This window comes from Cyanistes caeruleus, chromosome 10 (genome assembly GCF_971803275.1).
Source record: "Cyanistes caeruleus chromosome 10, bCyaCae1.hap1.1, whole genome shotgun sequence".
Taxonomy (NCBI): domain Eukaryota; kingdom Metazoa; phylum Chordata; class Aves; order Passeriformes; family Paridae; genus Cyanistes; species Cyanistes caeruleus.
In genome coordinates this window covers 21,101,503-21,115,056 of record NC_141710.1, presented here as the reverse complement: position 1 = coordinate 21,115,056, position 13,554 = coordinate 21,101,503, and the positions used below count along the sequence as shown (strand labels likewise).

The window sequence follows — 13,554 nt, the reverse complement described above, 5'->3', positions numbered from 1 at the left end:
CCTAGGCAACATAACAGTGGTGGATGGATATCAGTAACAGCATTCTCCACCTGAGGTGGGTGCAGTAGAAGGATAAGCTATGCAGGAAGATGGAATCATGTCAGGAAATTTTATGGAAGGCAAGCTGGCAGCTTGGCTTCACAGAAATTACCATAAACCAGGTATGGAAAAAACCCAGGGAATAACCAACAATATAAACCAAATGTGAAAACAACTATTAAATTTGTATTTATGATAAAAGTTTCTCTTTAAAAAGAATTTTCAACTGTTTTTGTAGGGCTCTAGTGTTCAGGTGACGCTTCAACAGATAACTGTGACCTCATGTCCTTGAATTTTAGCTCTAAGGAGCAGGTGACAAATGAAGCTTAGGATGCTCTTATTCACGTTTTTATTTTTATTTGTTAAAGAACGGCAAAAAAAACCCTTGGATGAGGAGCTGGACATATTTAATTCCTAGCACTTTAAACTCGGAGTGGCGTTTCCAGTATTTCTTTCTCACTGACAGCTCTAGGAGTGAATGAAATTCATTTTTGTGTCCCTTTCTTGTCCCCTGCAGACACCCTGCGTGCACCGCAGACAGATCTCCACTAGTGGTCTCTGCAGGCATGCGGATCCAAACCTTCCCTGGGCAGAACCAGCAGCCTGGAGGAGAACACAGAGCCACGAAATATCCTCAGGGATGTGCTGGCACTCGGGAACAGACATGTGTGCTGTGAAAATACAGAGCGAAGTTAGGAAAATGTCCTGCCTGCCTGTTTCTCCTGATGCAGAACGGGAAGATGTGAAGCTTCTCCAACCCTGGCATTTTGAACTGGGCTGCTCCTGTTTTATCAAATGTACTAAAATTCATAAAATAAATTTACTCAGACTTAAAAGTCCGAGTTAAAAGTTGCTCATTGTAATTTGGGGATTAAAAAGTGGGACTATGGTGCTGTTAAACACTATTAAAGTCTCAGTGAGTTCTAGTTCTGAAAGCCCAGGCACAGCAGAGAAAGCAGTGATGGATCTTTTATATTTTTACAATTACTGGGAACATCAGGAAGACCCAAGACTGATTTTGTCCCTTTACTGCCGCTGTGCTGATGGCTCTGATGAGGTGATCAATTCCACCTCTTGACTAACTCTGTCCACCACATTTTCCCCTTTATCTTTCCATGAGGAGGTACCAGTGTGACTTATGAAAGCTCAGCTCTCAAACACTGCCTTAATTTTTCCTCCCTCTACTCTAAATTTCGAATAGCCGGGCCGTTTGCATTTGAACAAACCCCTCTGGCTTGTTTTCCAAGCACTCTCGGGTGTGATCCTGCATCTCCTCCTCCGCACACCCTCCTTCCCCTCGGACGCTGCGGATGCTCTGGCAGAAGTTGGGGCTCCCCACTTGCTCCTCCCCTGCGCTGTGGGGCTGGAGGCAGCTCTGACCCCTCCCAGGGAGGGAGCAGCCAGAGGCAGCCGGGTGTTTGCAGCACAGCCTGAGCAGGAGCCTCGTCCTGCCAAAGCCCAGCTCCTGCTCCAGCAGCCGGGACCTCGCCGGGCGGCTCCACTGACCCCGGGGACACTGTCCTGTCCAGCTCTCCCACCAAGGGACAGAGATGGTGGCCACCTGCCTGCACCTGGCTGGATTTGTCTGCAGTTTTGTAGGGTGGATCGGGGTGGTTGTGGCCACGGCCACCAACGACTGGGTGGTGACTTGCGGCTACACCATCACCACCTGCAGGAAAATGGATGAGCTGGGATCCAAGGGGCTGTGGGCAGACTGTGTCATGGCAACAGGGCTCTATCACTGCAAGCCCCTCGTGGACATCCTCATTCTGCCAGGTGAGCGTGTCCCATCCTCCCCTTCCCACCCCGAGTCAGGGTTGAAGCCTTGCCCAGAGCAGCACAGGTGCTGCTGCCACCCGAGGTGATGCTGAAGCTCCTGTGGCTTCATCAGCACAGGAGATGGTCCATTAAATGCGCTAAAGAAGGTGAATGATAGCTCTGAACATGATTCTCATTGATTTACACCTGGTTTTAATCGTACCCAGGTCTGGTGTTTTCTGTGGCTACTAAAATCCAGTTAATGTTTAATCGTTGCTCTTAGCAAAATCTCACTTGCTCCTTTGGTGTCTTGCACTGCAGAACATACAGAGCACACTGAAGTGTAATACAGCATTACAAGGGGATGGTGAACTATTACAAATGTTATGGTTTGATTCCTTAAAGTAATTTGGAGCATAATGAATCTTTCAGCATCTATTATTAATGCTGCTATGGCTTTTAATCTTTCAGAAGATCATCATTAGTCTTGATGGTCTTGTGCTTCTCACAGGTTCGAGGCAAGACAGAAATTTTTTACACAGCAAACTGATGTAACTGTATTTAACTTGCTGCTTTTTAATGATATAGTAACTTTCATCTAGTTTACTGCAAAGCAAAAATTAAGCAAGGTGTTTAATCAGTGTTAATTCATCTTTTGAGCTAATTAAACCTGACAAAGTCTTGTGATGTCTGGTCCCTGTAAGTTTAGTTTGTGAGCTTGCCAGTTTCAACCACTGCTCACGCTGTAGCACTTTGTTCTACTGTGCTTTAGATTGCAACTCCTCTACCTTGTCAAAGGCACCTCTCTCAAAGCTGACAGTGCAGAAATGACCGTTCCTTGTCATTTTCTTTCATGTTTCATTATTTACTGGTTTGAACTGTTGTGAAAATAATTTTACAAGAGGTTAAAAAGATAATTCCTGGATTTCTCTCTTTTACAGAGCTTGGTCTGTGTCACACAGCACTTAGCAATGTCGAGTCTCTCATTCTCCCCTTCTCTGTGTGTGCTTCTTTTCTTTTATTTGATTTTAGTAAGTTTGCCTGCCTTACTGCTACTGTTGTTAAGTCTGATCCAGCAGAGAAGACAGAGGAAGGTTTTGCCCAAAGAAACATTAGTGAATTCAACTTAATAAATAAGTGAATGGGTCTTGCAGTAGCAGAGAGCAAAGCTTCCCTCAAGCAGAAGCAAATCACAAACCAAGATGTTTCTGCTTGTAGTCTGTTTGATACCAACAGCTTGGCAAGAGAGGGAAATTTATCCTGGTGTGCCCAATAGCTGAAATATATTTAGAGCCTTTCATTGTCTGAGTCAAGTCTTTAAAATGGATTGTTTGTATTCTCATTTAGTTGGGGTTGATTCCACATAATCCACACTGGGTACAGCCATCTCCTTTGTTTAGGGTCTCTTTTTATGCCCTGAACTCCTCAGGTAAAATTTTTTTTTAAAGTTTCTTCTTGAAAAAACCAAGGAAATATTGAATACAGAGAGTGTCTGCATTTTCAGAAAATGTAAAATCCTCATTCCTAGTGTTGTACCTGTGTGTCAGTGGGATGTGCTCGAGGTCCCTCTTTGCTGGTGTTAGCTGAAGCATCTTGAAATTCCATGTGTGCATCTGACAGCTTCTTCTTGTTAATAAGAGGGGACAGAGAGCCAGCACACTCACTGTGCTGAGACTGTCCTGAAAACTGGGGGAGGTCACTAGGCACTGAGACAAATCTGACATTTGTCCTTTTCCTTTTGTATGCTAGTAATGACCTGGTATAATTTACCTATATGTAATTTTTCTATAGCCTATATACATTACATATAAAATATATCTTGTAAACTTTAGATTTACACATTGTATATCAATATTTAAAAAATCATATATTTTGATACATAGACCCTTGCAGAGTGGCAGAAATGTCATCGCCCTGCCCAGCACCTCCACAGCCCCTGGTCCCTGTTGTTTCCTTGTGCACAGGGACAGGTAGGAGAGGAATGGGAGCTGATGAAGTGCCAGGGGATCCTGTGCTGTCCACAGGGATCCAGAGGAGTAACGTGGCCCTTGGTCATGGCAGCTCAAGCAGCTCTGTAAGGTACAGTCTTCTCCCAAAGGAAGGGCTGTGCAAGTACTCAGCTCGAGTCATGGATCTCCTCTGAGACCCCACAGCCAGGCTGAGCTCCTGGGGTGCAGTGCTGAGATGTGGCTGTGGGTCAGGAGTGTCCCTCCTCCTCCTCCTCCTCCTCCCAGCTCAACCATGCTCATTGCCTCGGGGCAGCTGCTGGCACTATGCCATGGACCTGCAGTGCCAATAGTGGGTCTTCAACTATTCAGCCCTCTGGATGATGGGAGAGTCTTTGGGGCTTTAAATTACTGTTATTTCATGTCAAAGATTTTAAATTCTTGTTCTTTAATCAAACTCTCGCTGTGCAAAGATAGAGGGAAACTCCTTCCTAGAGAAAATTTCTTCTGCTTTCCCTTCCCGTATTTTCCAGCTCCATGATTTCTCAGTGTATCTCTAGGAAGAGCTTGTGTTTTCTGGGCAGTGCTGTTTGTTGGAAAGCTGTGAGGCTGCACCTCCCATGTTCACACACTCCCCACTGCACTGCAGCCTCACTGCCGTGTGCCTGGTGAAGGTTTAACATTTACACAGTGATGAGCCCATTTCCCATACTCTGGGCAGCTCTTGGGTTCTAATCAAACAGGAGCTTTTGTCCAAAGTCTCATTTTCTTGTGCCAAATACTGAACTCCTCATGCCTTGCCTTGCCCACAGGGTATGTCCAAGCATGTCGAGCGCTGATGATCGCCGCCTCCGTCCTGGGCCTCCCTGCCATCTTCCTGCTGATCACGGTCCTGCCCTGCATCCGGATGGGCCACGAGCCGGGGGCAGCCAAGTACCGGCGGTCCCAGCTGGGAGGGATCCTCATCATCCTCCTGGGTAAGGCCCCTGCCCCGTGTGGAGGGCTGGAGCCCGGGCCCCGCTCCCCGGCGGTGTGGGCTGGTCGGGCGTGTTCTCCTGGAAGGATTTGCGCAGGCTGAGCAGCCCCTGGAGCTCTCCAGCGTTGCTGCAGCCTGTGGGTGGACAAAAGGCACGGACAGGAGTGGGAGGACAAGGGCAGAAGGCTGGGATGGAAGCAGGGATAGAGGGAGGGCTGCGAATCCCTCTGTCTTCGCCTTGTGGAGCCCTCAGGCACGGCTTCTCTTGGAAGGCCTTCACACACAGGCAGTGCCTGCAGGCAGGGATTGTGCTGGTGCACTGTGGCAGTGATTTTTCGGAAAGGGTCTAAACTTCCGAGCTACTTATAGGGAAGGCAGAGCCTCCAAATTTCGCCTGTGGGAAGGGAAGTCCTTAGTGAATGGGGCTGGTCCTGTGGCAGCCACAGGGAGCATGGAGGTGGTGCAGACGTGGGGAGAAGGATGGCACCGCACGGGAAGAGGACTGGCATGCCCTCGGTGCCTCCCAACCCCCTCGGGCCAGCCTTGCCCTTGGCCTCCAGGCTCCCCTGGGAATTTCTTCCCGTCCTCAGTGCTTGTGGATGAGATTGTTTTGAGCAGCACAGACTGTGGAGCTCATTGTCCCCCATGCAACACCTGCATGTTCTTGAGGCCTCGTCATCTCAGCAACAGCCTGCGGGGCCTTGTTTTCACCCGTCTGTGGCAGAGGAGGAGGGGAGAGGCAAAGTGGCCTCTTTGTGTGGCTCTGCTGCTCTCTGGCAGCCAGCACTGACATCATGCCCGTCTTCTTTCTTCTTCTTCTTCTTTTTCAAGTGGGCACTGAATATAGCAGCACACTTGGAAGGGCTGTCCTCTGGATGCTCCTTCCATGCGAGCCATTCCTCCTCTGTCACCTTGTGCTTAGCACAAGTCTGTACATCCCAAATCTGAGGGGTTGAGACCGAGGGGGCCTAGTGTCTGTGGAGTTTAAGAGCACAGCTGGAAGTCCTAATATCAGCTTTATAGGGCCTCTCTAGGACACCCCAATCACAAACAGCCATGCTGGAATGTGATCTTCATCCCTGCCCTGGAACCTTGAGACACGTATTTGGGCTTGGAGAAGTGAAAGAAAAAGTGGAGGTTTTCTTCTGCCTGTGAATGAACTTTTGGTGCTGGAAGAGACTGCTCTGATGGATTTTCCGTGCCCAGGCCCATCAGAGCTGCACTTTGCCAAAAAAAGCCACAAGATTTTGGTTCCAGTCAAGGAGAACTATGCTGCAGGTCAGCCCTGCCTGCATGGCTGCAGGTGTGGAGGCAGGAGGAATGTCCCTAAAAATGACAGGATGACAGGACCAGCTCACATATGACAAATTGCAGTGACAGTGTTGGGTACTGCTGTGTTAGAACAAGTGAAATCCTTTATGCTGCAGTGTCCCACCAGGGTTTGGTGTCTGGTGTGCCACTATCCCATCCCAGTCATGCTGCAGTGGGACACCAGTGGGGACAGCAGGTGATGATGGAGAGTTGTGGTGCTCCATAAATCGGGTTCCCCTCGGCCTCAGAACACGGTTTGCCAACTAGGTGGGTTCTGTGAGGAAAGGAAATGTGAGAGATCACATCTCTCACATTTGTATCGTGGAGACATTGGCAGACAAATGCTCTTTGGGTCAGATTTGGACCAGATCTTAACAATTTTCACCCTTGTGAGCTCTAAAGCACCTACAGGTGAATGAATGACTGATGTTGCTGATGCCCTAAAAATTATCTGGGCTGGGATCAGCAGCCTGGCCACAATGTTTTAGTCACAATTACAATAATGCTCTTTTTGTCAGATCACAAATGAAGAATAAATAACCTTCTTTTGCTCCTAGGTTGCTTTTATTTTAGAAGAAAAAAAAAGAGAGAAAACCAACCCATATTTATATTTACAAAGCACATTTATTTCAGGCTCATCAGCAAGACAGTCCCTTTGGAAGAAGAATAATGTACAGAGTTTAGGACTTTGACATTTTTTAAAATGATTAATGATCTGTTAGTTGCAAGATGAGGTGTCACCATTCCAGAGCATTTAACAAGCATGGATCAGGCCCCAAAAGATACAATACTGAGTTAAAATCCATTATATTCTAGAGCTAACATGCCCTGGACTGTTTTTATTCACCCTCTGGCCACTGAACTCTCACTCATGGTTTCTAGGGGAGAGCAACACCCAGAGCTCTGGTTAAAAGGAAGTGGCCCCCAAAACACTCCCTAATGCAGCAGAAATAGGGAGTGGGGATGCAAACAGGGGAGCTGGCCCCATGGCAAACTTCACTTGCTGCTCAGGGAAGGGATGGCAGTTTGTCACTGAATTTTGTTATAAGGGAAAACAGGGATTGAAACACAACACAGAGCCAAAAAATAAATAAATTATATATATAAAAAGCTGAAAAGTTGCCAGGAAAACAATGGGCTTAGATATTCCATTGATTTTTCTGTCCACTGATAATCACAGGCTGCTGGAGTGCAACCTGTGTGCACGCCCTGCTATTCTGCTGCTGATGTGTTTATGGCTTTGCTTGATCCTATCTGACCCAGAGAATTGATTTATGGCCGAAAACAACCGTCAGCAGAGGTTTGCTCTGGGCTGATATGAAAACATTTCACGTGTTGGTGTTGATGGAAAAACCCTGGCCCAGCCCTTGTTGTTGATATTAATTTGGAGGACCCCTTGCTGGTAACCAAGGGGGCATTTTTCCAGTGGAAGAGAAGGATTCAGACACTGGAAAACAGATAAAATATATGTTAGTGGGAATTGCTGCTACAAAATAAGCCATTGTGTACTAAATAAAGGATGTTAATGAGTTTTTCTGAAGACTGCATGAGGTTTACTTGTAAAACCATAGGTATCAAGAAAAAAGATTGCCTTGAACACAGAAAAAAAATATATGGTATCTATTTTTTTCCACTAAATGCTTTGAAAGAGAAACCCGTGTGACTCTGAGTCAGCAATTCAGAATAGTTAAATTTAGATGTGAAGGAAAAGTATTCTTTCTTCTGCAGAAAACCTTTAACTTACTGTTAAGGAATTTGGCAGGGACTCATTGTCCCTTGAGTTAGAACAATCCTGTTCCCCCTCCTCCAGCTCCCCAAGCACCTTCTGCACTTCTTGCCCCTGTGCACGTCCTTCTGAGTCCAACACATCTCTAATGTTGAGTATCAAGGGATTCAGCTCAGCAGACTGAGCTTCTGCAAATCCACAGTTAAAAAAGACTTGGAAACACTGGAAGCTGGGATGTATCCCTGTGGATCCACCACAGTCTGATGGAGCAAGGACATTCATGCCATGCAGCGCTAAGAGGAATTTTAGGTAGAGGCAGTGGCTTTTACAAGATTGCCTACTCCAGCTGCAAAAAGCAGGCAGGATTTCCCCACCTGTGCCCCAAAACAGGCCTGTTTTCCCAGCTAAATTGGTTGCTCTAATAGAAAATATTCCTTCTCTTTGCAGACCTTCTTTTATTTTTCTGCTAGACTATATTAGCTGCAGCAGCTCTACCGTCTGAAGTTCTCTTGTTTAGAGAGAGGCAAAGGGTGTCTTGACATCAGCACAAGAGAAGGGATAACAACTTCTATCTACCCTTCTTTTCCATGTAGGCAGCCATTTTAGAACTTGAAACTTGCCCTAAAACTCCTTTTCCAATCTTTTTGGGTTTCTTGTCAAATCACCTTTTTTTTGCAGCCTTTCCCTCTGGTACAACCAGAATAAAATTTGAGCCCATAGTGAGATATTGCAATTGCTGACTGTCCTTTTCCCATCTTGGAGGATTTACAGCCCAACCTAATCTATGCAGAGCGATGAAACCCAGTTCTGTTCCAGGGCATTCCTCTTGCTCAGCAACGGGGTCACTGGTGACTGACGGCAGCTGGTGGCCTCTGAGGACAGGAGGTCAAGTGAACCCATGCAAAGTCCTTGGCTTGTGTTTCACAGCTTTCTGGTATTGTCAGCATTAAAATAAGGTGGTTTTACATGTAGTGGAGACACATGCACAAGAGATGCCATTGTGTGAGCATCCCTGAGGGCTCTTCTCAGCCCAGTGCAAGTGTTTTCTTTGGTGCTGTCTTGTGGGGGAGGGTCTGGAGAGATAAGGCTCTTATAGTCTATAGACAAATATATATATATATATATTTACTGCTGACAGAGAAAGAAAAGATGATTGTGTTTTTTCGGACAACAAAGCAGCTTTGTTCCCAGAGCCCATTAGAATGCTTTGTGGATTCCCAACTGATACATTTTTGTTTGAAAGCGTTGGAGGCTCATGAGCTGTTTGCAGGACCACTCCACATGCAGGAGAAATGCTCTTCTCCCTTCCCTGCCTTCTCCAAAATTCCTTCCAAAGCTGTGGGGCCCTTCCTTTGAGGAGGCCCAAAATTATTTCTGGCTTTATAAGCATCCTTCAAATGTTCTTCTCTTTTCCATAAGAAAATATTTTCTCTCACAATAACTGCTGCTTTGGGGATGGGTTTTTTGCTGTACTGGCCAGGAGCTACGGTTTGTTCTCTGCTTTAACTAAACAACTTTATTTTTAATCTCACCCCTTTCTTTTTCCCTCTTGCAACCTTAACTTTCTGACACTGCCTCCAGATACCTTTTAACACGGTCGGTGGAAATCTGTAACGCTGCCACGGTCCTGTTATTGTTTTGCTCTGATTCTCTGATAGCCACAAGGATGGAGTCCTGCACAGCTTGTCCCAGAGGCAAGTAAATATTGACAGATTAATTCTTCTCAGATGTACAGGCCATCAAGGAGTATTGTTTTAGGACCTGCTCCTGGGAGGTGATTAACACCATCAACTCCCGTTGCCCTTGGTGCATGTGGGGACTCTGTGGGGACTGTCTCCCTCACATGTCACCTCACAGCACCACTGCAGCTGCCTTCTGGCTTTTTGTGGAAAAACCCCCTATGGAATATCAAGTAAAATGTGAAGCCTGCAGTAATTTTTTTGACCCGCTGTAGTCCTTAGATAGGATTCTGTATTTTCTTCTGCAGACTCTTTGGGTCCCATTTTTATTCAGTTCAGTAAATGTCTGGAGAGCCTTGCTGGGTTTGTCTCCATCGCTTGATAGAAATTTTCCACAGGGAAGTAGAACCTGTTTTCCAGAGCTACAAGACATTTCCTTTTCCATGAAAAAACCCCAGCAATGCCTAACTTATTTTTGTCCCTGCTCATTTTCTGCTCATATTTCATAAACTCTGCTTTAGAGTGCTGGGATATTTTGGTGATGTTTATGTGACCACTCAGTAGAGCCACTGCAATGATGAGGAGTGGCATGGGTGAGTCTCTGTGGAAATAGGGATTTAAACCAGTTCACACTGGTCCACAGATTTTATTCTCTCACTGATCCATATGGTTTTCATGGCCTTGCTTCATATCTAATCTATTCCTAATTCTGCTGTTCTGCAGAACATCAGTTTCAGGGGTGACTCTCATTTTTCCCCTCTTAAAGTTATTTCTAGGGAACAAATCTGCTTCCTTTCTAATGAATATATTATAGTGTGTCAGGCAGCAGTTGGTTTTCCTTCTTGTTGGTGCCTGGGAGAGGCGGCTGTTCTCTCTCCATCTCTCACTCCTGAGGCTCCCATGTTGCCTCCTGCTTGGAGATCTCTTGCACCCAGCCCTGATGCCGCTGCTTCAGGGTGTCACCATGGGGCTGGAAGGGAGGAGGGATGGGTTTCCTCTATATCCCCAGACAGTGGGGTGACACTCTGGCATCACTCCCTCCAGTTTGGAACCCTAAGGCCGTCCTTTCCCTCTGTCCCCAGCCATGTGCGGCGTCGTGGCGACCATCTGGTTCCCGGTGTGTGCCCACCGCGAGACCACCATCATGAGCTTCGGCTACTCGCTCTACACGGGCTGGATCGGCTCTGCCCTCTGCCTCTTCGGCGGCTGTGTCATCGTGTGCTGCTCGGGAGACGCGCAGACCTTTGGTGAGAACCGCTTCTACTACGGCTCGGGATCCAGCTCGCCCACCCACGCCAAGAGCGCTCACGTGTAGACGCCCCGGGGACGCCCCACGGCTGCCGTCGGATGCTTTGGCTGGTGGGTTGGTGTGCCCTGGGTTTGCTTCTGCTGACACGCACGGCTGGCAGGCTCCCAGGGGGAGATTTAGAAAAGCAGCACAAATGTCTGGTAGTTTGAAGCATTGTTCTCCCCGTCTCTTTGCCCCCTTTCTCTAGAAAGACAGCTCCAGCCAGCCCTACCTCTTGGTCCTCGCCGTTTTGTCCTGACCACCTGCCCCATCTTCTTGCAGCCAGGATGGTTTGGGGTTCTGGTGTGAGTTTTAGGGATTTTAGTTTATCTTCTAGCTCCCCTGATTATAGGAGAATTTAAAGCAATAAAACGGAAATGAGAGAGACACTTTCCCATTGTTAGGAGGACTCTGACAGCTTCTCCCCCATCATCACTGTTTCATTTTTCCCCACTCAAGGTCATGGCTCTGGCTCAGCTGGGGAGAGAGGATAGGGAGAAAGGCTGTCCTCTCCCACTGGGCAAATGTTTCTCTTTTGGAACAAGAGGAGGGGATTTTTCTGCCTTTCTCTGTAAATACTTTTGTATGAGTCTCACCGTTTTAGTAACAGTGTTTCCCCCACCCCCACAGTCATCAGTATGAAGGAAACCGAACCCAAAGGTCCTAATGACATGGTAGATAACAGTGCCTTTTAAAATAGTTATAAATGACTTTGGGGGCTATTGTCCCTGCCCTCTGGTTTAGTTTATTTTTTCTTTTTTTTTTTATTCTTTTGTACAGATCTGTTACTAAAAAATGTATTTTTACATTTTTTTAAACTCCTTTCTTTCTTCCTCTAAGTTTGTGTTCTGTCTTGCCTCGTTAAAGCAGCACATTTTAACACGCAGTATAATGTACCTGTTACAATACAATTCTGGTGAGTACTGATGATGCCTTTGTACTTTCAGTGAAATACTGTACAATAAATAACAGAGTACCTGCAAGCCCTGACTTCCTTTTTTTCCTTCCTCCCTGTGTGTTTCCATAGCCAGTTTTTCCATGACAGGGATTGCCAATGATTTTGAAGAATTTTTTTTATAGCAGTTCAAGCTGAAAAATTCGTCTCTGCTGCGGCGTTAAATGAAGAATATTTAAAATATGAGTAATTTTCCTGCATGGGACTGTCCATAATCTTATCCTTTGGTTCTTCCATTGCTCCCAGTAGCAGCTTGTAGCAGTGGTACCCACTTGTAGGTTTCTTTATATTGGGAAGGATTAGAAAGCCCCTGAAGTGGTGGAGACGACCCTAAGCACTGTGAAGTTGAGACCTCGTGTTGCTGAAAGTGCTCTCAGCTAAAGCAGGAGTTTGATCTGGGGTCAGTGCTCTGATTAGAACTATGTAAGATCAAGATCTAACTCTGTCCTTACCAGAGGCTGTAGCAATTTCATTACACTGACATAAAATCCCATCTGTTCCCAGAGATGTTAACTCAGTTCAAACAATTTGTGTAAGCCAAGAGAAGGAAAAGAGGAATAGCTGCTGTTCAGACATAGGCAAGAGGAGAGCCCTAGTGGAGAGGTAGGAGGAGGAGAAGGGTCTGAGCAACCAAGTTTTTGGGGTGATGAATAATGGGAAAACCAGTCTGTCAGTCAAGCCTCGTGCATTCTGGACTGTCCTTGGTCTGCTTCATCTGGAGAAACCAAACCGGAGAAACGCAGCCACGGGCAGGGATGCTGCAGCTCCCACCTCTCCCCTCCTCCACGTGGGAAGCTGGAGCATTTGAAGGGAGCCAGAGGGAGCTTGGCTGTGCTCCACAAGGCCCCTTTGGCTGCCCGGCTCAGGGATGGGCAGCAATCTGCCCTCCACAGCGAGCAGCCTGTGCTGCGCAGCGCAGTGTCCCGGGCGGGCGGTGGCAGGACACTTGTGCCCATGACCTCACAGGCAGGGCACAGGCAGTTGTTGTACAGCCGGGGGATGCTCTCAGTGCTGCCATTGATGTGCGGGTGCCCCGGGCGGAGGGGGGCACAGGCGTGCCAGCTTGTGCAGGCTGCCCGGGGATTGTGGATTGTGCCCGCGGATTTACCCTCTTAACCCCGGGACACCTCGGAGCAGAAATCCGATGGAATGCTGCCTGCAAAGAGCCCTGGAGCAAACTGGGAGGGAAAAGCACAGGAACAGCTGTGTCGGATGTCCAGGGGAGGGTTTTGGTGCTGCATGACCTGATTGGGAACGAGCCCTGCCAGGCAGCATTTAGGGGATTCTTTTTCTGCCCACACCTTTAGGATGCACCTTGTCCCTTCCAGTCTCACCCGTTCTGTGATCCTCATGCACATGATGCTGAGGACCCTCGGCAGGGAATGGTGCTGGGGCTCTGTGCCCATAGCCAGAGGTTTACCAGCATCCAACCCCAAATCCAACCCTTGAAATTCCCTTGGAGGAAGGAAGAAGTTTTATTTCAGGGAAGAGGATTAAAAACCAAACAAAGCAAAGCAACCCCGCAGCAGCTGCAGGGAAAATGTACATCTGCAGCCATGGGGTGTGAGGAGATGGGGCCAAGAATGTGGTGGGGTATTAGTGCTGGCACCACTGAGGGGAAGTGTTCTGAGGAAGCACAAGGAACATTAAACTTTTCTAGTTTTTAAAAGATTAAAGATGAAACACCTGCCCCTCCAAAACACCCTGCTCCCCTGTGGGGCTCTCTTGGTCTGGATCGGCCACTGTTGGCTCATGAAGACTTTTAGTGCTCATTTGCTGACCCAAAGCCTCAAAAATAGGATCGAATATAATTCTCCTGAATCAAAGAACTGCCCCACACCGTTGCTAACAGCAAGTGTGGAGTGGTGGCTGTGAG

The 13,554-nt window shown here is 47.3% G+C and overlaps 1 protein-coding gene across 1 annotated transcript; it reads left to right on the top strand.

The window, feature by feature from the left end:
• The first annotated feature begins 712 nt into the window (after positions 1-712).
• Positions 713-11,706, top strand: CLDN11 (claudin 11). Its single transcript, XM_023932819.2, has 3 exons — positions 713-1,815; positions 4,556-4,720; positions 10,518-11,706. The coding sequence occupies exons 1-3, from the start codon at positions 1,590-1,592 to the stop codon at positions 10,748-10,750; spliced, it is 624 nt and encodes a 207-aa protein (XP_023788587.1). The 5' UTR covers positions 713-1,589; the 3' UTR covers positions 10,751-11,706.
• The last annotated feature ends 1,848 nt before the right edge of the window (positions 11,707-13,554 follow it).

Excerpts from the sequence above, each read along its gene's own strand:
- CLDN11 (XM_023932819.2), top strand. The coding sequence starts at position 1,590 with ATGGTGGCCACCTGCCTGCACCTGGCTGGATTTGTCTGCAGTTTTGTA. Across the intron at positions 1,816-4,555 it reads GGACATCCTCATTCTGCCAG|GGTATGTCCAAGCATGTCGA; the intron begins GTGAGCGTGTCC and ends CCTTGCCCACAG. Across the intron at positions 4,721-10,517 it reads GATCCTCATCATCCTCCTGG|CCATGTGCGGCGTCGTGGCG; the intron begins GTAAGGCCCCTG and ends CTCTGTCCCCAG.